The sequence below is a fragment of the Crotalus tigris genome, unplaced genomic scaffold, assembly GCF_016545835.1.
Source record: "Crotalus tigris isolate CLP2741 ecotype Arizona unplaced genomic scaffold, ASM1654583v1 scf7180000017668.6805642782:7212621, whole genome shotgun sequence".
Taxonomy (NCBI): domain Eukaryota; kingdom Metazoa; phylum Chordata; class Lepidosauria; order Squamata; family Viperidae; genus Crotalus; species Crotalus tigris.
Genome location: NW_024096554.1, coordinates 3161112 through 3183202, shown reverse-complemented (window position 1 = coordinate 3183202; position 22091 = coordinate 3161112). Strand labels below are relative to the sequence as shown.

At 33.9% G+C, this 22091-nt stretch overlaps 1 protein-coding gene across 5 annotated transcripts in view; it reads right to left on the bottom strand.

Annotated features, from left to right (window-relative positions):
* Nucleotides 1-22091, bottom strand: part of KIF6 (kinesin family member 6) — a 129352-nt gene that overhangs the window by 26390 nt on the left and 80871 nt on the right. For all 5 annotated transcript variants that reach the window (XR_005556016.1, XR_005556017.1, XR_005556018.1 and 2 more), the window contains exon 16: nt 6330-6380. Coding sequence is in view for 2 of the 5 variants with exons in the window: in XM_039337099.1 (XP_039193033.1) it covers nt 6330-6380 (51 nt within the window). In the remaining 3 variants the exon portion in view is untranslated. The remainder of the gene's footprint in view (nt 1-6329; nt 6381-22091) is intronic.

The following is a 22091-nucleotide window of genomic DNA, read 5'->3' as shown; positions in this document are numbered from 1 at the left end:
AAAAAAGTGAGCCTTTTCTGTTTGGCATCTGCCCTCAGACTCACCCCAAACCTGCTGGCTTTTTGCAAGGCCTAAAACACCAGCTTTTGCCATTAAGCCTGAGGCCCTGACGGTGTGGGTGAGCCCATTTCTTGGCTGTGTTAACTGGGATGATTTTTAGTATTATTGTAGATTGGTTGCTCAGCTGCTATTCATGTTATTTGTAATTTATTTCTTTTTTTTAATTGTTAGTTGCCCAGAGTTATGTACTTGAGGAATAAATCAATACAAATGAAATACATAAATATGACATGGTTCATAAAATATTAACAACTAATAGTCTGATCTGGGACAAACATATGAACATCTCAGATAATTTTCAGAACTAAAGGCCTACATTTACTTTAAGTGTTATTTTTTTACTACATTATTACAACTAAAAAATGAAAAAGTGAAGCAAGCTTAACTGTATTAGAAATTCTTCTGGAAGACATTTGAACAAGCTACATTGTAACATTGTGAAATCTTTGCAAAAGGCACTGGGAATCAATAATATAGTATAAGTGAAAATGAGGAAACCTTTGCTTCTAGACTCAAAATAACACTATGCTAACAAGACAGTGCAAAACTGAAAACATACTTGTTGGCAAGCAAGCTTCTTTTTGTGCTTCTCACTTTATTTGTGTGTAATAGAGCTGTTTTGTTCCTATTTTATGCTTTACATACCATAAAGTTTGTTTTCATGCTAACAACGGATTGTTTTTCTGAATTGCCCCACACTAATTTTCAAGCATTTTCTAAAAATCCTTCAAATGACTTTTTGTTTGTCTTTCATATGAATATTTTTTGTTCAAAGGAATTAGTCTTTGTTCCTTCTTCTTTCAAGATGATTAAAACAGCCCTATTACTGCAATGTTCTTGCATCTGGTTGAAACAGTGTCTTTCCCAAAACCTTTGAAAGAGATTCAAAGAGTTAAAAAAAAAAAGGAATAGTTTTGAGACATTTTTATGGCCACATGTGTGAAAAAGTTACATTTGGAAAGTGCCTAACTTTCCCTGCATCAGGAACATTTTGTATGAATCTAAGATATACAAGTCCATAGTATATAAGATTTTAAGTTGTTTTTCTGTTCTGCTTTTCATTTATGCCCGAATAAAAAACCACAACATAGTTATTAGATTTTATCACAACTATTTTTCAGCAGCAACATTCTTAGAACTTGGCCAATCACCAACTGGAAAGGATATTTATTTAGAGAATACTATGCCAGTAAAATAACATTAACCTCACCAAATTTCAACTTCAAGAGTATTATAAATTAGACCTGCTGAACCTAAGATCTGCAGCATTTTTGTTGGGGCCCTGTTCAATCTCTTTGTGATCCCACAACACTATTTGTTCATGGTCCTCCCCTACATCTTTACAGAAACATGTTGAGGTTTACCTAGCCAATCCAGTGTACAATGTGAATGGGAGAAGGCTCAGATTGCAATGTTATCTTCTTTCTAAACTGAGACATGTGCAGTGGAGTTGGTACCAGTTTTCCAGCCTGTTTTACATTCTAGTTATCACTCCAGACTTAAACTAAATAATTAAATATATAACTTAGTTACAGAAACAGAAATTGAAAAGAAACAGAACAATACTGGGGAAAGAGAGACAGGAAAAACAAATGGAGGTTCAGAGAGATATGTGGGTAGGAAGGAGTAGGAAAGACAGAGGAGGGAGGGAGAGATACGACCACCTAATTTAAACAAAGAGTAGATGAAACACTAAACCAATGTTTGGACATTACTAGTTAAGACTGTTAGTAGGAACTAGAAGATAAGAAGATAAAAGAGGAAGAAGTGATAAAGTAGTTGATAACAAAAAGAAAAAGGGAAAGGGAAAGGAAGGATATAGCAATGAAGACTGGGAAAGAATGTATCAGAGATGCAAAGAAAAAAATAGAACAAATTAGGAGGGAAACACTTCAGCTGAAATTATAAATACTATGCAAAAATTAATTTAATGAGGCTGACATTTTGAATTGCTAAAAATTTAAAAATGACTGTAATACAGTTATATGGAACTTTCAAAGGCTTCGGAGATATCAACTTTAATCTGAATTTACAATGAAGCAATGTTTTTTGTATAAATATACATGTGTCTTTAGATACTACCTCAAGATTGAACTTTTAGATAATAATCTTCACCTCTGAGCAACTACAGTAGTTGATATGCTTATATATCTAACTAGCCATTAGAATTTATCCGCAATTATATCAGAAGTGGTCCATTTGCCTAGATGAAACTGGTAAATCTATTAAAATGAAAAGTATCTGGGTTATCTAATAAAGTATGCAATTTGCAAATGTATATCATTTAAGATTAGATAATTTTTCTTTATTGAAAGATGTGATATTATAACTTGATAATATAATTACAGGAAGGAATTTTAACCATCTTTGTTTCCTCAAAGTATCTATTCATTAGATCCAAAGCATTATCTCCAATGGCAGCCAAATGAGGAAGACTTGCCATACACTTGGCAAGTGCTGAGGCAGCCATAATTTTTTTCTGAAATTTGACATGAGCTACAAAAGTAGAGCTATATATAAAATTCAGAGGAACACTTCCATTCATCTTTGCCTTGCCTTTATAATTAATTCATTTTATATTTTAAATCTGTTGAAATTTCCACTAATGGGCAGAATTTTAATAAATATTCTAATGTACTTAATAATCTTCCTCAAGTCTGATGCAAATTTAACTTCTAAAAACCCTGCCATTCTGGCTGTAACTTCTGGGAATTGCAGTCTCAATACATGTGGAAAATGCCAGGTTGAAGCTGATTGTTGTAAACATCACTGTGAACACTATATCGATAGACATGAACACTGACTAGTAAAGCCATTAGCATCTTTGCTAACTTAGCTTCTCATTGACCTTGTCCCAGAATGCCAGCTTTCTCAGTTCTATTCCAGTAAATCAAAATTATTGGGTAACATATTTAATTATACTGTAAGCTGTCCAGAGTCCCTGCAATCTGCAAGATGGATGGCACATAAATTTAATAATAATTATAATTATTAATTATAACAGATTAACAATTACTTTCATATATGTAATTGAATAACATAGTTATTACAATTATTTTTATAGGATACATGAACATATTGCTCCCCACCCTTGCCCCGTATCATGAATTAGTATGTTCAACTCAAGTTTAACACACAAGCAATTATTTTAATGAAGTAAATTTACTTTCTAAGCCATTTTATTTTTTCTCGCATCGCTGTTTTTGCAGATTTCCTGCCAATAAACTCATTTGCTATGGCACTAAAGAAATATGAACCTCTTAAGATTTAAATCAGTCGGAATAAATTCAATTTTTCCCTAAGGCAAAATATTCATGGAATGTTTTGAGGTGCATATCCAGATATGTTACCAAAATCTTATTCAAAATGAATGGAAAATCTATGTTCTTAACAAACATCATCTGAAGAACCTATTATTTTAGTTTCAGAATTCCAAGAGAAACTGTTAAGGATAAATAATGCCAACTGCTTTATTCTACACTTACAGAAATATTGGGAAATATTTTTTCCCCTTTTTATATAGGAGGAATGCTCTAAAATGCCTCTAGGAGTCACAATTGAAAGTGATTATAAGCAATAGCTGTAAATATTTAACTAACACAGACAGATGTGGATTGTTATTATTTCAGTTTGAAAGACAAATATCCAAAAGAGCAGAATGTACTATAGCCCTGAAATGAAATTAACTGTGAAATCCTGAGATAAATCCAACTCCCATTCAATCTTCACATGCACCACCATCACTACTTAGCGTGTTGCTTGGCCTCCCCCATATTGGTGCTCCACAGTAACTTCCCCTTGGCTTCTGAATTGCATGTGACCATGTTCACTTGTTCAATAAAAATCAGGGAAAAAATGAGTTCACATGAATTTCCATATTTGATAAAGTGTCCTTATTGCAGGAGGAATGCCCTTTACAGGAACATACTAAAATAATCTCTGATAATGAAATGAAAATGTTTTGCAATAATATATAAATATATCACAAAAATATTAATAAACACTAGAGAAAGGCTTTCAATTTTTTTAGTGTAAACTGGACTGAATAATCTGCAACCTTAGGACCATATATATCTCTCAACTAATTTAACATAGCTCTTAGCTGAGTTTTAAAAGCATTTTACAAAACTGCCCCTTCTGTTGCTGCTCATCACAAGTGAAATAAGAGAGTATCAGACATAGAAAAAAGATGAATCAAAAGAAAGAAGAAGGGTCCTCAGAAAGAGAAGCTATATTTATATTAAAGAAACTTTTGCTTGCTTTAATCCTATCCACTAGGGACCTGTAGCCCCCAATAGATGAGGACATCCAAAGATAAAAGTTTCCTCATTTCTTGGTCAAAATTCTAGTTGTATTTAACTAATTATCTCAATCTGCGTAGCAACCAATATCTGTGACAGACTAGTCTAGGACTTAACTGGCTGGGCTCAGAACTTCATTAGCTTTCCACACACCCACAGATCTTTTAGACATAAAATTATCAAAATGGTATACACAGTTCATCTTCCCTTAACCCTCAGATCACAATAATAAAAATGTATCATTATGCAATGCCTCTATATTAGTTCCACCACTACCACCAACTAGAAGGGAGAAGAAAATTTTGTTATTTTTACACACTGTATATCTCTTGTGTTGTTTTCTATTTTATTCGCCAGGAGGTGAGAGGTATTATGTGACCAGTCTTATACAATTTGAACTTAGGGGACATGGGTAGGTAGATGTTATGTTATGAGCTTCAGATCCTCAACCAGGAACTGAACTCTAAGAAACCTGGCACAAAATCAGTCATGTAATGCCTGTCTCCTGCTAGTCAATGTAACTAGATACAAAAATGTTGCACTAACCACTACCTATCTATGGTCAGAGAGAGAAAAAACTGTCAATGTAATCTAGAATCCTAATATTAACCAACGTTTAGTAAATGTTGGATTTATTTTGTGATCCAGAACAAATCTTTGGAAATTTTCCTTTTGTAACTTTGATACAATTATAGTTTATTCTTAGCCCTTCTAATGACTGGGAGTGGGACCACAATACTTTTTATTCTGTATTCTGAGAATGGGAGTAGATACAATAATATCTTGCAGTAGTATGTTACTAGGAAATGCCAATAATTTATCTGACCAATAGTCATCTGGCATGCAGAGAAGGCATGAGAAGAATCTCTAGATAAATCATCTTTCTAAAAAACAGAAAAGGCTGAATATAAAACTATTTTTAAATGAGAATTCTGCATCCTAAGGATATTCCACTGGGAAAAGAGATTGCTATTATTAAAAATGTTTGTAATTTGTCTCCATCAAGAAAAGCACATAAAATAAATAAAGAAGATAGCTAAAAACATTAACATCAAGATCCCCAATGGAAACATTATCTTGAATTTTATCCTGCGATTTTAAAATATAGTTATGTTTACTAAAAAGAGTTTCTTTTATTATTATCTCATACTTTTATAGTTATCAAAATAAATCAGAAGTTTAGATACCTGATTTCATTCCCAGAGAACAATAAGCAAATGACCATACTTAAATCACACAATAAATATCAACCCATAGTGTTACAATAAATTTAAAAGGATGAATAAGCTTTAAAAAAACAATCCTTGAAGATGCAAAATTAGCAAAACAACTACATGTCTGCTATTAACATATGAAACTCTATGATTTCCCATTGATATATATAAAGGATATGTAAAGGAAGTTTACCAAATTATACTAATGGCACATAAATTATTATATGGTCAATATCTGCTCAAAATTGCCAATTATGTGTGGTCCTGAAACAGATTACTTAACATTTATTCCATGTAGTATTTCCCACATCAGTTTCAGAGAAGAATGAGAAAATAAACAATTGAAAAGGCTCCATGTGTTTATGGGGAAGCTTGCAAACATATTGTTTGCACTTGCTTTTTTTAATCTGCTCACACAGATTGTAGTGTCACAGTTCATCCCAGGATAATGTTTAACAAAAACAAAACTAGGCATAAATCAGCATGACCCAAATGGCCTCAGATGATTAACTCCATAACTTGCAATAAAGAGCAGCCCTAGTGAAATTTAAAGAACTAAATCTTCTGCAGCTACAGTATTGCTAATGTGAGTATGGTGGGACATTTGTCTACAGTGAGGGAAGAAGATGTGAAAATTTTGTTGCATGAACTATAACAACATGATAGACCCCTGCCCCAAGATTAACACCATGTGACGTCTACAAACAAATGTCATGGGGGGGGGAAACACTTTATCCTGGAATATTATATTTACCTTGTGCTGCCTTTTGCATGTGCCGCTGGATTATCTCTTCTTTCAGATGATCTGCAAAAATCAGAATCCAAATTACTTAGAGAATTATTTAGAAATAAACACAGATATTACAAAAACAGTTTTAAAGCATGGAAGAGTAAAACTAGTAATAAAACTAGAAAAAAATCAATAGATAATTGCCACATGTAATTTTGCAAGATGTCCAGTTGAAAATTGAAGACTGGAAAATATAAGTGATTAGAATTATCTAGCATGTATTTAAGAAATGTTGTATATGAGTATGTTTTAATATAGTTCTCTCCAAAAATTAAATCCAAAGTTAGTCCCAGAACCCAAATGCAATGCTTTATACTGGAGACCTAAAATATCGAAGGTAAAAGGAATACCAGAGATCTGATACAAATGTTTAAATAACTTTGATTTCATTAGGAATTAAACAAGGTAGTTTTTAAACATCTATTAAATCCTAAATCTGAATTGGTCTCTCCATACATCATCCTTAGTGAAGCATGCAAACCAGCGTCTGCATTTCCTGCATCAGATGAGGAGAGCACATCTCTCTCCTTCTGTCCTGGCCACTTTTTACAGAGGCACGATTGAGAGCATTTTAACAAACTGCATCACTGTCTGGTTTGGTGGCAGCAGTGCCTCAGATAGAAGGTAAGGACAGAGATTGGTAAGGACAGCCAAGAAGATCATAGGAAGCTTGCTTCCTAGTATTCAGGATGCTGCTTATGCGCTATGTGCTTAGAGCTCAAAGCATTGTTAGAGACCCCACAATCTACTTTGCAGTCTGTTTCTGTTGCTCCCCTCTGGGAGGAGGTTTTGAAGCATTTCTAGCAGGACTACCCGATTCTGTAATAGCTTTTTTCCCTATGCCATGCACAAGTATACATAATCCAAATTAGACTATGTTGTTTCTCTGTGTCATATAATATATGTGGGTATATGCATAATTCTGTATTTATTTATGTCATATTTATGTAGTGTATATTGGAGGTGGTGACCCTTTGAGAGCTGTATGAAATGGAATTTCATTTTAATGTATGCCAATTAGTTTACATTCAAAGTGACAATAAAGTTATTATTCTATTCTATTCTTATTCTATTCTACTATAGATTGACTACACATGTGCAGGGAGATGAGGAAAAAACTATTACTAATAATATGCTGCAATCATGTTGGTTCAAAAGTGTACTTAATTTGCCCCCCAAAATAATACTGATATCTGAAAAGAGGTTCTATATTCTGCTTAGCTTTTCTGCTAACACATTTACTGACAGAAGTATACGCATTTAGGATCACAGTTGGGCTTTTCTCTATGCAATTTTTGTTTAATGAATTTATAAACATTTTTCCATGATATTTTCTTTGAATGGAATGGACAAAAGGAACTTGAAAATATAATGGGGTTCAGTTATGTATAACAATTTCAATTCATACCACTACAAATATGTGGAATTCTACCACTGCTGGCAATATATTTTATAAAGAGGTGTACAAAACATTTCAAGGTTGAAACGCCTCTAAAATAGCCTGTTCCAACTATGGAACTGAATGTTTCAATCTCAATGGAAATAATTTGATGACAGAAGAGCTTGTTCTAACTTTACCTTTTCAGAAGTAGACTGACCTGAAAATGAGCCATTCTAACCTTAATTTGGTGGTTGGAACACTTTTGTTTTTGAGGTCAGAACATAACTGGTAAAGTTAGAACAAACTGTTTTAATGTTGAAACATTTGTAGCAAGATTGGACTGGAATGTTTCAAAATCAAGATATTTCAAACCTGAATGTTTGAAAATTTTGTACATCTTGTAAAGCTCAATGAATGTTAATACAAACCTCCCTCATTAAAATTATCAGATATGTTCAGAAATGTTAGTGTTGGAACTGAGAAATACTGATGGAAATGAATTGTCCACTTCACATAATTCATAGCATCATAGAATTGGAAGGGATTTAAGCGGTGAAGTCCAACAACAGCAGGATTTGCTACATTATACCCAATAGCTGACTATCCAGTCTCTGTTTGAAACCTCCAGTAAAGGGGAAGAAGTGGCTCTTTGCTGTCACCGATTCCACTGAGTGCCTGTTCTTACTGTCAAGAAGTTCTTTCCAATTATCTAATCTATATATATCATGTTTCTCCAAAAGTAAGGCCTACCCCAAAAATAAGCTCTAGTTTTGGGGTAAGGCACATACTTAAAAATCAAGCTAGGACAAGGGTGGGGGTGTAGAGCTGTCCCACAGGCCCTGCACCCACTTATCTTGCAGCCAGGCCTCTCCTTGCCGGCCCACTTCTTCTGCAGGGTCTTCTGCAATCAGGCCTGCATTTCGTAGCCACAGGCCTTTTCAGAGGGCCACTGCAGCTGAGAACCAAGCTATGGATTGAATGTATAGGTCTTCCAGAAAGGCCTGATTGTGAAATGCAGGCTGGAATACAGCTGCAGAATGAAGCTGTTCCTTTATCCAGAAGAAGTGGACTGGCTGAGCAGGGCTATCGGTGCTGGAGATGAGTATTAAAGACATCCCCTGAAAATAAGACCTGGTGCCTCTTTTGGAGGCAGATAATAATAATAATAATAATAATAATAATGATGATGATGATGATAAGGAGAAGGAGGAGGAGGAGGAGGAGGAGGAGGAGGAGGAGGAGGAGGAGGAGAAGGAGAAGGAGAAGTAGAAGGAGAGAAGAAGAAGAAGAAGAAGAAGAAGAAGAAGAAGAAGAAGAAGAAGAAGAAGAAGAAGAAGAAGAAGAAGAAGAAGAAGAAGAAGAAGAAGAAGAAGAAGAAGAAGAAGAAGAAGAAGAAGAAGAAGAAGAAGAAGAAGAAGAAGAAGAAGAAGAAGAAGAAGAAGAAGAAGAAGAAGAAGAAGAAGAAGAGAAGAAGAAGAAGAAGAAGAAGAAGAAGAAGAAGAAGAAGAAGAAGAAGAAGAAGAAGAAGAAGAAGAAGAAGAAGAAGAAGAAGAAGAAGAAGACCCGGTTTGATTTTGGGGGAAACACGGTACATCCTTGATGTTCCATCCCATTAGTTTTAGTCTTACCTTCTGGAGCAAGTGAGAATAAGTCCAAATCCTCTAAAATATGATAGCCCTTCAGATATTTAAAGAACCCTATCATGTTCCCTTTTAATCTTTTCTTCTGCAAGCTACGGTATATATACCTAGTTCTTTAACAGTTTCTGGTAGAACTCACTGATCTTGAAGGAGTGTTAGATGGGATTAGTAGCAATTTTGTGAATAAGCTAGAAAGAATTCCTGTGACCAGCAAATTTTAATGTAACAAACTTTCTTAGGTAAACTTTATTGAAATTAAGTATTTGAAAAAGGTACAAAATAGTGAAGGTAGGGGAAAGAGCATGATAATAGCAGTTTCCTTTTGAAAAATTATTTACAAATGAGTCAGTATGCCCTCTTCTATATCCTTAATATTGTATAGTATTATATAAATAAAAACAGATGTTTAATAGCAAACATTAAAAAACTCATATACTCTGACTCATATTCCTTGTTCAATGCTAGCTCAAAGAACAAAGAATCAGTTAAATTAATGTTTCATCTACATTTAGGACTTTGAAATGTTTAGAAAACAGTTGACTTGAAAACATTTTTAGAACATGTAATAAATATGGCTCTTAAAAAACAGCCTACTTATATTGGCTGTCCAGTAATTGGACATTTAATTAACTGGTACATTGCATCCAAAAGCCATATTGATGCAATTAGAGCCCAACTGAAGATTTGCAAAACAATTGCAAGCTTTTGTGTCTCTAATAATCAGGAAAGCAGTTAAAATCCAAAGGAAAAAGGAATATTAGGAGCTGAAAGCATAAGTAAAGGATGGTGAAACCTGGCCTGGCCTGGCAATAATAGGTATGAAAGGGATTTGGGTGTCCTTGTCAACCACAAGTTAAGCTTGAGATAACAGAGTTAACCATGTGCTAAAAAAATAAATACTATCTAGGATGCATTAACAGAACACCAAGCCAGGTTATGGGAAGTAATTATTCCATTTTCCTCTACCAGACCACATTTCTTTGAAAATGGGCACCACATCTGAAAAAGTACCAATTTGTATAGCAAGTCAGAGGAATGCTAAGGCAGTCGTGAAATATCTAGAAACCAAGCATTATGAGGAATGGTTAAAGGCTGCCAGGTGAAAGAAGTTCTTCTTCCCTGGAGGTCTTCAAACAGAGATTGGACAATCATTTATCAGAGCCCTTCAGGTGAGACAGCAGGGGCTATAGAATGATTAGAGAAACCTTTTCTTTGTCCTACTTTAATATCATGCCTATTTTAAGCCTCCTCTTGGATATATCATTGTTTGAAATCTCCCAGTTCATGTACATTGCATTTATAGATGAAGGTCATGTTAATTTCTACAGAGATAGATTTTCAATATAGCTGTTTTGCAATATGTAACATGTCCTCAATTTTCACTGGATGATATCTGCTCTTTAACAAGATTACTATGAGTCCTTTGGGATTGGGCGGCATATAAATAAAATTAAATATAAATAAATATAAATATTGTGACTATATGTAATTTATTCTTTCTTCGGGATTTGTACAATAGAAAAGAGTTGAATTGTTGATCTCTCCATCTCAACAACTGCTGTCTGCTTGAAAGTATAAGATTTTAAAAAAAATTTAAAAAAACATTTAGACCTATGCTATGGTGAAGTTGCATTTATTTCAGTTATGGTTGCAAAAAAAATGTATATAGGTCAGTTAGATTAATGGTCCATTTAAATATGACGTTCAACCACTAGTCATTATAAAGGTTACACCTTTGGCCAATTACATACCTCAAAAATGCAATCAACTCTTTTGCCCAACCACAGATGCTAACCATCATATTTTTCCTGAGTACAACACTTTCTGTTATATAGCTGCTAGAGTATAATAGAAATCGACACAATAATCTGTAGAATATTAGCAAGCATAAGGACGTACATGAATTTAAAATAGGTATCATAGTACAAATATGGAGAAATCTCTTAATTATTTCTTAATTGACAAATAGTTATACCATGAAACTTTGCTTATAGTTAGTTTCTATTACAAGCTTATTTATCACAGTAAACATATGAGTATCCACATATTGAAATACATTGTTTGGTACAAAATTCAGTTGAAAATAAATAAACAAACTACTACTACTACTACTGCTACTACTACTACTAATGTTGGAAGGGACCTTGGTCTTCTAGTCCAACTCCCTGCTCAGGCAGCAAACCTTATACCATTTCAGACAAATGGTTGTCCAGTCTCTTCTTAAAAACTTCCAGTGTTGAACCATTCACAACTTCTGGACTTTATGCTGAGTGAATTCCTCAGTTCTCCCAAATGATTTTTTTGTCAGAACATGTGGAGCTACAGCATTCAACATTTTATTGGTGCTGTTATCTCCAAACCAAGAATAGCTTTCTTGGAAAAATGAATTAGTTTCTACTGTGGGAATATTTTTAGCAGCTTGTTTGGTGACTTTATGTCAGATTGTCAAGCAATTTTGAAAAATAAAGAGATAATATACAATACCTATAACAGCATAATCATATGCAGGTCAATTCATAAATAAAACCCATTCAAATGGTAGAGGATTGCAGCTTCCAATTAAATTAGACTTAATAGCCCAGGTAATTATAACTCGCATCCATTTGTTCATCCCAGTTCAATGTCTATTACAATATCAATTCAATATCACATACTCTTTGTTACCAATTTTGTCCCCATCACTATAAAAGATCAGTTTTGCTGAAAATAAAACATTTTTACTGGTGTCATGGGAATGGCTTCAGAATGGGAAAGGCTAAGGACTATCATCTTATATTATATGAATCACAGTAATTTCTTCCATCTGTATTTGACCACAAAGAGAAAATAAGCAGGCTCTATATAATAAAAATCATCTGTTTGTGTCATTTTTTTTCTTTGCTGCAGTGTAAACAACTAGGTGTTCAAAAAAAATTACCTTATTATTTCCATAGCATTTCTTTCACTATGGTCGTTTAGTACAGCATTTCCATAACTTTCAGAAACACAAATATTTATCCAAGAAACAGTGAACAATTGTATGTTCTTATAGAAGTACTTCTTTTGATCTTGATAATGTGAACTGTAGACAAGGTGCCTTTTAAGCAGAGTTTGCTTAAAACTGAACTTAGAACTTGGCTGACATCTCTATTACTAATTATATTTTCTGAAACCTCACCAAACAAGCTGCTAAAAATATTCCCACAGTAGAAACCAATTCATTTTTCCAAGAAAGCTATTCTTGGTTTGGAGATAACAGCACCAATAAAATGTTGAATGCTGTAGTTCCACATGTTCTGGCAAAAAAATCATTTGGGGGAATTGAGGAATTCACTCAGCATGCGGTGAGCTGTCATTGGAACTGTGATTAATCTAGTAGTCTTTGGCCTCAGTTTCTGAACATTTTTATCATCCCAAGGTATGGAAAGGAGATGAAACTAACAAAAGAACTGTGTACACTTTTGATGCAAGACATAAGGCATGACTGAATAGGGAAGATAAAATGAAGACGAAAGAAAAATTATGAGGGAGAGCTAAGTCTGTTTTCTTTGAACTCTGCTTGTTAGATTAATGAGGTTAATTTAAATTTATTACTCTTTCTTTCAAATGCATGCCCCTAATTAGCAACTACAGAATCTTGTTTGAATAGGTCAATGGCATTGTCAGTAAAAAATAAGCACAAACCAGAGTCAATTTCCTTCTTTCGAAGTAGCAATTCCCATGAAAGATAACTGTTACATGAACCATTTGGTACTTTGATTAGAAATCATAACTATTATTTCAATAAAATATATCACACTATAATAATTTTTAGACTCAAAATGAAAGTCTGTTAATAAAGTAACTTACTCTGAAGTATATATAATATCAAACAATGTCTTGGAACAACCTAGATTTAGGCATAAATTAAAATTCGGACATAATTTTTATTACAAAGTCCTTAGTGAGCAGCTTAATCCGCTAATTTCTGAAATAAACTCTATTAACATGAATGACATGCATGCAAAAGATTTGCAGCTCCTCATTCTCAGGTCTATGCCTAGTAATACAGGTAAATATAATGATATAAGTCTGGTAAACATTAAAAATATATTCATCAATGTAAAACATACTACATAGGTAACTATTTAATTGGTTGGAAAATTCAAAGGGAGGCTCATCTGATGCCTACTTTTATGTTATTTCAATGTGCAACTACATATTCAATGTGTAATTCTCTCAGCTCTTGTAGTAAATGTTATGTGTATTGCTAGTTCCATGCTGCCATTTTACATATATAATTTATATATTTCCCTATGTTTTATTACACAGCTATTTATATTCAGTGCATCTCTAAGAGGAAAATAGATGCTTTGTTGTTCACTGTGAATATATGTTCATTTTGCCATTTGTCTAATGGCAAAATCTTTGGCACTGTATTCGAACAGACAGGAAAAAGCAAACGTGAACATTAGCTTGGTTTACATACTATGGTAAGCTAGGTTTTGCACAGTTGTATTTTTTTAATTACACCATAATTGGTTGGATATGAATATATTAAGCCTTAAACCAGTGGATTGGTTTGTTCGGATATGCTGGCTGAACTATTCTGGGAACTGAAGTCCATATGTTTTATGGTTGCTAAGGTTGAGAAACCCTGCCTTAAACTAGAGCTTAGAAATCAAATGGCTGGATTCACATATCCTAAGCCAATATTTCACAAAATGAAATAATATCCAAAGGATCCCCGTCCTCAAAAGATCTTTCTGAAGACCTAAAAGTAGCTGGACTGCAAAACAGTATAACCCTTCCACAACTGTATATGAAGCTTCAGGGTTTTTTAATGCATTGTGTTCTGTCTTTCAGGGGAGAAATAATCATGCTTAGAGCTCAAGAGTCTTTTATACAGAGGCCTGATCATCTGACTGGATGCTTACTTGTTGAAGGGATTTATAATGGAGAAGCAAAGAGAGGCTGACAGTTCAAAGACTGTGTCTGTGCTGGGAGAGTGAGTACCAAGAGCAATACAGATTCCCAGTGTTTTGCAGAATGCAGCGTTTTAAAAGCAGTTTAAGGAAGCTGACTTAAGGCAAGGAAACTCTTCCTTATCTTGATTTGGTGAGCGAGAGTGGCAGTCTTTTGCCAATATTTCAAGTCCAGAATGTTATAATTATTTTGATATATAGTTTAAAAATAATTACAAATAAGTGTTAGGTTTATTTCTTGTCCACCACTATTAAAACAAACTATATTATGGCACAATTGCCTCAAAAGTTGATAAAAATTTGTCTCCAGCTAAGATGAATATAAGAGCTGGATGTAAAATGGAAAGTATATAATGAAAATATCTAGGAAACCTTCCCAAACAATTTAATTTGAAATCTTTATTCTCTCCTTTTTCTATCAGGGATTTATTCTATCAAAGGAACATTCTTCATATAAGAGAAAGAAAATCTTGGGGTATAACCCTAAATATGGCCATTACATTAACTTCTGACAGCTACACTAATTTGGCACAACAACAGCAGAGCAAATTTGTCCTACCACAAAGTGAAGAAATAGTCAAACTCACTCACTGTTGTTTAATATGAAACAGACCCAGGAAGTTGGTAGCAGTGGTAGCTTGAATGGAAAGTGTGGGGCAACTGAGGAAAGGAAACACAAAATACATATGTAGCTTGATCCACAACATCAGAATCAAGCATGGTCTGCCTAGACCAGGGGTGTCAAACTCGCAACATCATGTGACATGTCACAACATATCGTGAGTTTTTTTCCCATTGCTGGCAATGGGGTGGGCATGGTTTTGCTATGATGCATCCAGCCTGCGGGCTGGCAGTTTGACACCCCTGGTCTAGACCATGGATAGAAACCCTATTTGGCCTGGGAACTACAACCCATTTTAGATCTAGCACTGATGATATTACCTTGTTAGGGTAATGAAATGTTTTCAAGGAAACAAGCAAGCTCAGAGAGCACCAAGGACCCCTCATTTTAGATCTTGTCCTGTGGGTTTGAAAAAGCTTCAAAGAGTGATGGCCGCTTGGGGCCAATTTTTCATGAGATTTTCTTGGAGAAAACTCAGGTTAAAGTTGGAAACAGACATTCACCTTGCAGAAACAATGATAAAAGAAAGAAAGATTTTGCATTTTCTAATGACACTTAGGTACTTTCCTACTAATAGCTCATAGTAATATATATCACTGTATCTAGAAGTTACATTTTTGGTGTCCTAAGTAAAGTCCAAGTCATGGCTTTGGAGCAGTTGTTAATGGCATTTTTACTATTCCCCCCCCCCAATTAAGCATTAGAATCCTACATTATATCACCTATTGAAGCCTTTAAAGAATTCCATTTGCCAAGACCAGCAAAATTTATCATACCATATGCTAGGCCAGCTGCTCTGTTGAAAAGGCACAGTTATTTATTTCTTTGAGTCCTGCTTTGATTCAGCTAGTGGACTGGGCCATAGACCATCAGTTCTGTGATTCTGCATGGGTCCAAATGAATAAGCTTGTAAATAACTTTTCTTCAGTTAGATGGTGTGTATCTGGATATTGCTTTCAGTGTTTATCATGTCTCTTTCTGAATTAAATACAGAATTGGCCCATTACCACAATTTCTTCAAAAACAGTAAAACTTTAAGACTGCACATTGTGAAGGTTCATTGTCCTTTAAGTCAATTGCATATTTATGCTGATGCTGCAGTTTCATACTATATGCTAGGCCAGTTGCTCTGTGGAAAAGGCACAGTTATTTATTTCTTTGAGTCCTGCTTTGATTCAGCAAGTGGACTGGGCCATAGACCATCAGTTCTGTGATTCTGCATGCGTTCAAATGAATAAGCTTGTAAATATCTTTTTTTCAGTTAGATGATGTGTATCTGGATATTGCTTTCAGTGTTTATCATGTCTCTTTCTGAATTAAATACAGAATTGGCCCATTGCCACAATTTCTTCAAAAACAGTAAAACTTTAAGACTGCACATTGTGAAGGTTCATTGTCCTTTAAGTCAATTACATATTTATGCTGATGCTGCAGTTTCAATAGGGAACCTATTAGCATTAATATTAAGCCAAATCCAAACTATTAGGAAATTTCTGGAAGCATAGAATTCAGAGAAATCAACCATCCAGAGATAAACCACATTTGCCTACCAATCAAAATAGACAATATGGAAATTTGAAAAGGAAAAAAAAATTAGAACATATCTCCTCCATCAGCCAACACTCAGATAAGCAAGCATCAACACTAGACAGAAAGTAATACTCTAATCAAGGAATCACCAAGGAGGAAACTGCATTTCCAGTAAAATTAGCAAGGCAAACTGTTATATATAAACAGGAAACAAACCCCAGATTCACTTTTACTGAAGATGTTACCTAGTTGGGTAATGAAACATCTGCAAGGAAACAATTAAGCACAGAGAACACCAAGAACTCTCCATTTCAACCCTGAGCTACAGATATTCTGTCCTGTTAAAACTGGTTTTGTTCATCATGGTATGCAAAAGAAGTTAACTGAATGCTTTTTTCTATACTTCCCTATCAACTAATTTTAAAAACAATATAAGTGCTTTTTATTAGGTGATATATCACAATTTTTAAATGAACTATTTCAATTCCCTTATTCTGAATTATGAATCAGTTTGTTATTATTATTGATTGGTTGCACAATTAGACAGATGTCACATAATCAGAGCTTGATATTCTTTATATGTGTGTGTGTATGTATAAATGTGTGTGTGTATATATACACACACACATGTACATTAAATACTTTTCAACACAAATTGTTAACAGTGCCATCCTATGTATGTCTCTCAGAATTAAATTCCACTGGGTTTGAATGTGGTTTAGCTAAATTATATAGGATTGGCCTTTATTTATTTGACAGATATTTGACCTCTTTTTATACTGTATAGTCTCAAAGAGACTCAGTAAAATTTTAGCAACTAGAACCTATAACAAAATATAACAGTATGAAATACTCCTTTTCAGGGTTCTAGCCAGGATTCCAGATAATCATTGATACACCTATTTGATATCTTCCTCTGCACAGCTTAGCTTTATGTGACTGATGAATATGTTCTCCGTTCAAAGGACTCATTGAAATATTCTTCCCCTTCTTTCTCCCTCCACACTCTTTATTTTTAACATTGCATATTTTCCTCTTGTATTAATTTTTTTGCCAATTCACAATCAATAAAAATGTATCAGAACCTACAATACAAATAATGTAATCCCAGAGTCAAAAGGAGATTCTTTATATGAAATTTGTTTTGGAGGATTCTTGTAGGCATTTGGATTATCTTGTTTTTGAATTATTCCAACTATATTTATTTTTCAATAGAAAAAAATATATGTAGTTCAGGGATGAACTGTCTAGTCCTTGGTTTTTGCTTGCAGATGTTTCATTGGCCAACTAGGTAACATATGCACTGTGAGTCTGTGTGGGATTTGCTCTCTGTTTATATACAGCAGTCTGCCCTGCCAATGTTGGTGGAGGTGTGGTTTTTCTCATTCGTAGTTCCTTGATTAGTATATTGTGTTCTGCTTGATTATTCATCTCGTGTTAATCCCTGCTTATCTGGGAGTTAGTTGCTGAAGAGGATCTGTTCTGGGTTTTGTTGTTCCTTTCTGAGCTTTTTTATGGCTCTTTTGAATGGTGTGTAAATATGGTTTATTTCTATGTGTTTATTGACTTTTATTTTTGTCACTATATATTTATTGGATATGATTTAATATTGTCCAGTTACAAACTGCCTCACAACATAGGAAAGAATAAAAACTTAATACAAAGTAAGTAAAGAAGATTGGGATCTAATTACTTGACACAAAAACATGTGCAAAAATACACCAAATTAAGGAATCCATCCACTGTAACCCAGGTCTGGGAGAACAACTAGGTCTTCAAAGTCTCCAGGAATGTCAACAGGGTTGGAGTCCCATGTATTTTGGGAGGGATTGCATGCTCAAAAGGCAGGTATTATAACTGAGATATTAAATTTATGTATAATGAGTAATACAAAGATGATATAATATTTCTGTTTCCCCTAAAATAAATCATCAGTTTGTTTTACACAATTATTGCATGGAGGTCTGCTAGATTAAATCTAATAGCTGTAGATTGTAGCTGTAGATACAGGCAGGTCTGGTGATCACATTAGTTAAAGTGAATATTCCAAAGATTTTCAATATTGCATCTGAGAACAAGGGGAAAATCCCTCTTTATTTCTTACAATGGACAAGTTTGTTATTTATTTCTATATGTTATTTGTTATTTGAAGTTAGAATGAAGAGTCCAAATAACAATTTGGGAACCCTCTTTTCTATAGATATCCTTTTTATTAACGCCACTGGACATTTCCTCAAAATACATTTCCATATACACTTCTGTACTTCCCTTGAGGTAACCTGAAAATTCTTATTCCCTGCCATTTGTTTGATATTTCTTTCCATTCATCCACTTACTTACTATAACAGCTGCATCTTATTTTCATGATCCCATGTCTCTTTGCTTCATTTTAACTCTTGCTTTCATTTGAGCTTACTTTAGTTATTCAGCAAAGACAATATTACTAACCACAGTTTTTAATAAAAAATATTTCTGCTGAAGTTTTGCATACCAGTTGGATTTTTAAAAAATGATACAAAAGGCCTACAAGCCCCAAACAGGATATTAATAGCAGGTGAAGATACCTGTGATTCACTATTTGTTATTGCTTTCCATCAGTCTCTTTCATTGATATGTAAGAGAATGAGTATTAAATCAGTAGTCAGTCAAACCAAATTGAAATATATCTGTTTCTCAAAGCAAAACAGACTGAAACAGGGAATATAAGGAGATGAAGGAGTGGGTCCACATTAAAAAACTGAAGAAAAAGGCATGTGATTGGAAAAAAATTGAGGAACTAAGATAGAAATGTAAGAACTAATGTGTTCCCTTTTCCTTTAGTGGTTTTCCGATTATTTATGATAACTGAAAAATGTACTAATTGTGATACCAGTACACAAAAAATATAGCACTGTCTTTTGACTAAGTTTTATGTAGCACTATAGAAAAATAGCAAGTTTCTATCCAATGAATTTGCACTTCTTGTCTACCATTGCTATCAATATAACAAATGGAGTGATGCAATTGTACTATGTGGTAGTAGTGGCATTATATATAAATGAGGAACATTTATTAAATAAAGAATGAAATAGTATACATTCTTACTGACTTACTAGGAAATCCTATTTCTAGGAGTCTTGTTTTAACTGAAACTTTGGAACAACAATAATTTATCTTTCTTTTTACACTCAGCTTCAATTACAGCATTACTTGATTTTTTGCACAGAATAACAAGAACAACTGTTTCCCTTAAGAAAATTAAATAATTTAATTAATTATAAATTATTTGCACTAATTTTTTCCACTTCTGGAAAGTTTAGGCCAATTAATGGAATAAATTTCACGTTCATACTGAGGTACTAAATAAGTTAATGAAATATCTTACTTAGTTACTAATTAAAGAAGAAAAAGATAGGATCTTTTTAAACAGTTATTTTAAGGGTGGGGATCATGTGGCCTGGATTTGTCCAGTTTTATGCTTTTATCTAGAGTGCTTTTCCAAAAATATTAAGTTATATTTTGACCACTGTGAAGAACTTTACTTTTTTCACATCTTCTTTTTTTGATATAATTTTTATTGAATAACTTTTAACAAGATAAAAACAATGAAAATATTTCAAAGAATGAAATTAAGGAAGAATAGAAAATAAGTAAGAAAGAAAATAGGAAAAAGAAAATAAAAGATTATAAAGAAGCTTCTGGGTTTTTTGACAATGGTTACAAAGGATTTATATTTGATCCACTCTCTAAGATTACACAATAATTTCTTTCCTTCTGTATGTTACTCTTGTGTCCAAAGTACTTAGCCCATTTTATCATATATTCTTTCACTTGTTCTATTTCTTTTTTTTATTTAAAAGTTTTATAAATTTATTACAATATTTCTGTTTCAAATTTCAATATAAGTTTATACTTCATAGCTATTACACGTTCATAATTTCTACATTGTTCAATTTCATTTTCAAATTATGTCTTCTGCTGCTCCATTCCAAATGTCCTATTTTCTACCTTAAATCTTTCTCTTAACTGTACATATTAAAAACACTAAAAACTAAATCCCTCTGGAGCCAGTTGATATCTCAATGTCATCTTATATTTTCCATGTCTCTGTTTTTAAGAACTCTTGATAAGTTAACCATTTTTCTTTACCTACCTCGACTTATGACCACAATTGAGCCAAAATGTATGTTGCTATGTGAAACATTTGTTAAGTGAGTTTTGCCCCATTTTATGACCTTTCTTGCCAGTTGTTAAGTGAACCAATGCAGCTGTTAATTTAGTAACATGGTTGTTAAATGAATCTGGCTTCCCCATTGACTTTGTTTGTCAGAAGGTCACAAAAGGGGATCACATGACTCTGGGACACAGCAATTGTCATAAATATGAACCAATTGCCAAGCATCTGAATTTTGATCATGTGACTACAGGGATGCTGCAATGTTGTAAGTGTGAAAAATGGTCTTAAGTCCCTTTTTTCAGCACTGTTGTAACTTTGAATGGTCACTAAATGAACTGTTGTAAGTCGAGGATTACCTGTATTTTTTTTTCTATAAAATGCTTCTTGTAGACAGGAGATAGATGATGTCGTATCCCCCCCCCTCTGTTGAGAAAGGGCTGTTCAATTTTGAGATAGACGGCCTCTTTGACCCCTTTTTCAAACTAGCGGTCCTCTCTGTCCAAAATGTGGACTTTGCTGTTTTTTAAATGCAGATAGACTGCTGAAGCCTGCATGGCACAATATAGGAGAACAAACTCATCAGGACAAGAGTCAGCAGTCCATCTGCATTTAAAAGACAAAGGCCATTCTTTTGAAGACAGCAGAGTCCACATTTTGGACAGAGAGGATCGCTGATTTGAAAAAGGGGTCAAAGAGGTCATTTATGCCAAAACTGAACAGTCCTCTCTCAACAGAGGGGGAGGGATATGACATCATCTATATCCAGTCTATAACATAGTCCTTTCAGTAGTTCCAAGAAGGCTCTACACCTATTTGCACTACTCAGGAGACCCTAAGCACACAGATAAACCTCCAAGTGGCTCAATGACTCTCAAAAAGAATGCAAATGACCAGCTATCTGCAAGGAATATAAATCCTTCCATTCCCCACCATCCAGTCACAGCTGAAGAAGCTTCTTGGATGAGAAGTGAAATTTCTTCAAAGAAAAACAAGAAAGTCCAGTGGCCTCTTGAAAAAGCATCTTTGGACAAAGAATTTGGTAGATTTTTTTTGAAAAGTTTATAAGTGAACTTCTTCGAAAAGCACTGCTAGTCTTTGACATAGTTACAAATTCTAGGAGTGTAAAATATTGAAGAACTGAAAACATCATAAACATCAGGCGGACTGAGCCTTACCTATCATCACGAATGCTTGTACGTAAACACAAAAAGTTATAGCACCTTTTGATCATTGAAACATTAATATCGTCTTCATTTTCTTTGCATTTAATGATTCCTTCTCTTTGCCAAGATTGTAAGACCTTGGGTAATATACTGTATATTATGCTACTGACATTGCTCATTAGCCCTTCCCACAGTTTCCCATTTGGGATTAAGTATGCATGATAACTTCCTTTAATTTCTGGGAAACTAATGCATGATTTTCAAAAATTCCTCTTTCAGATATTGCTTTTT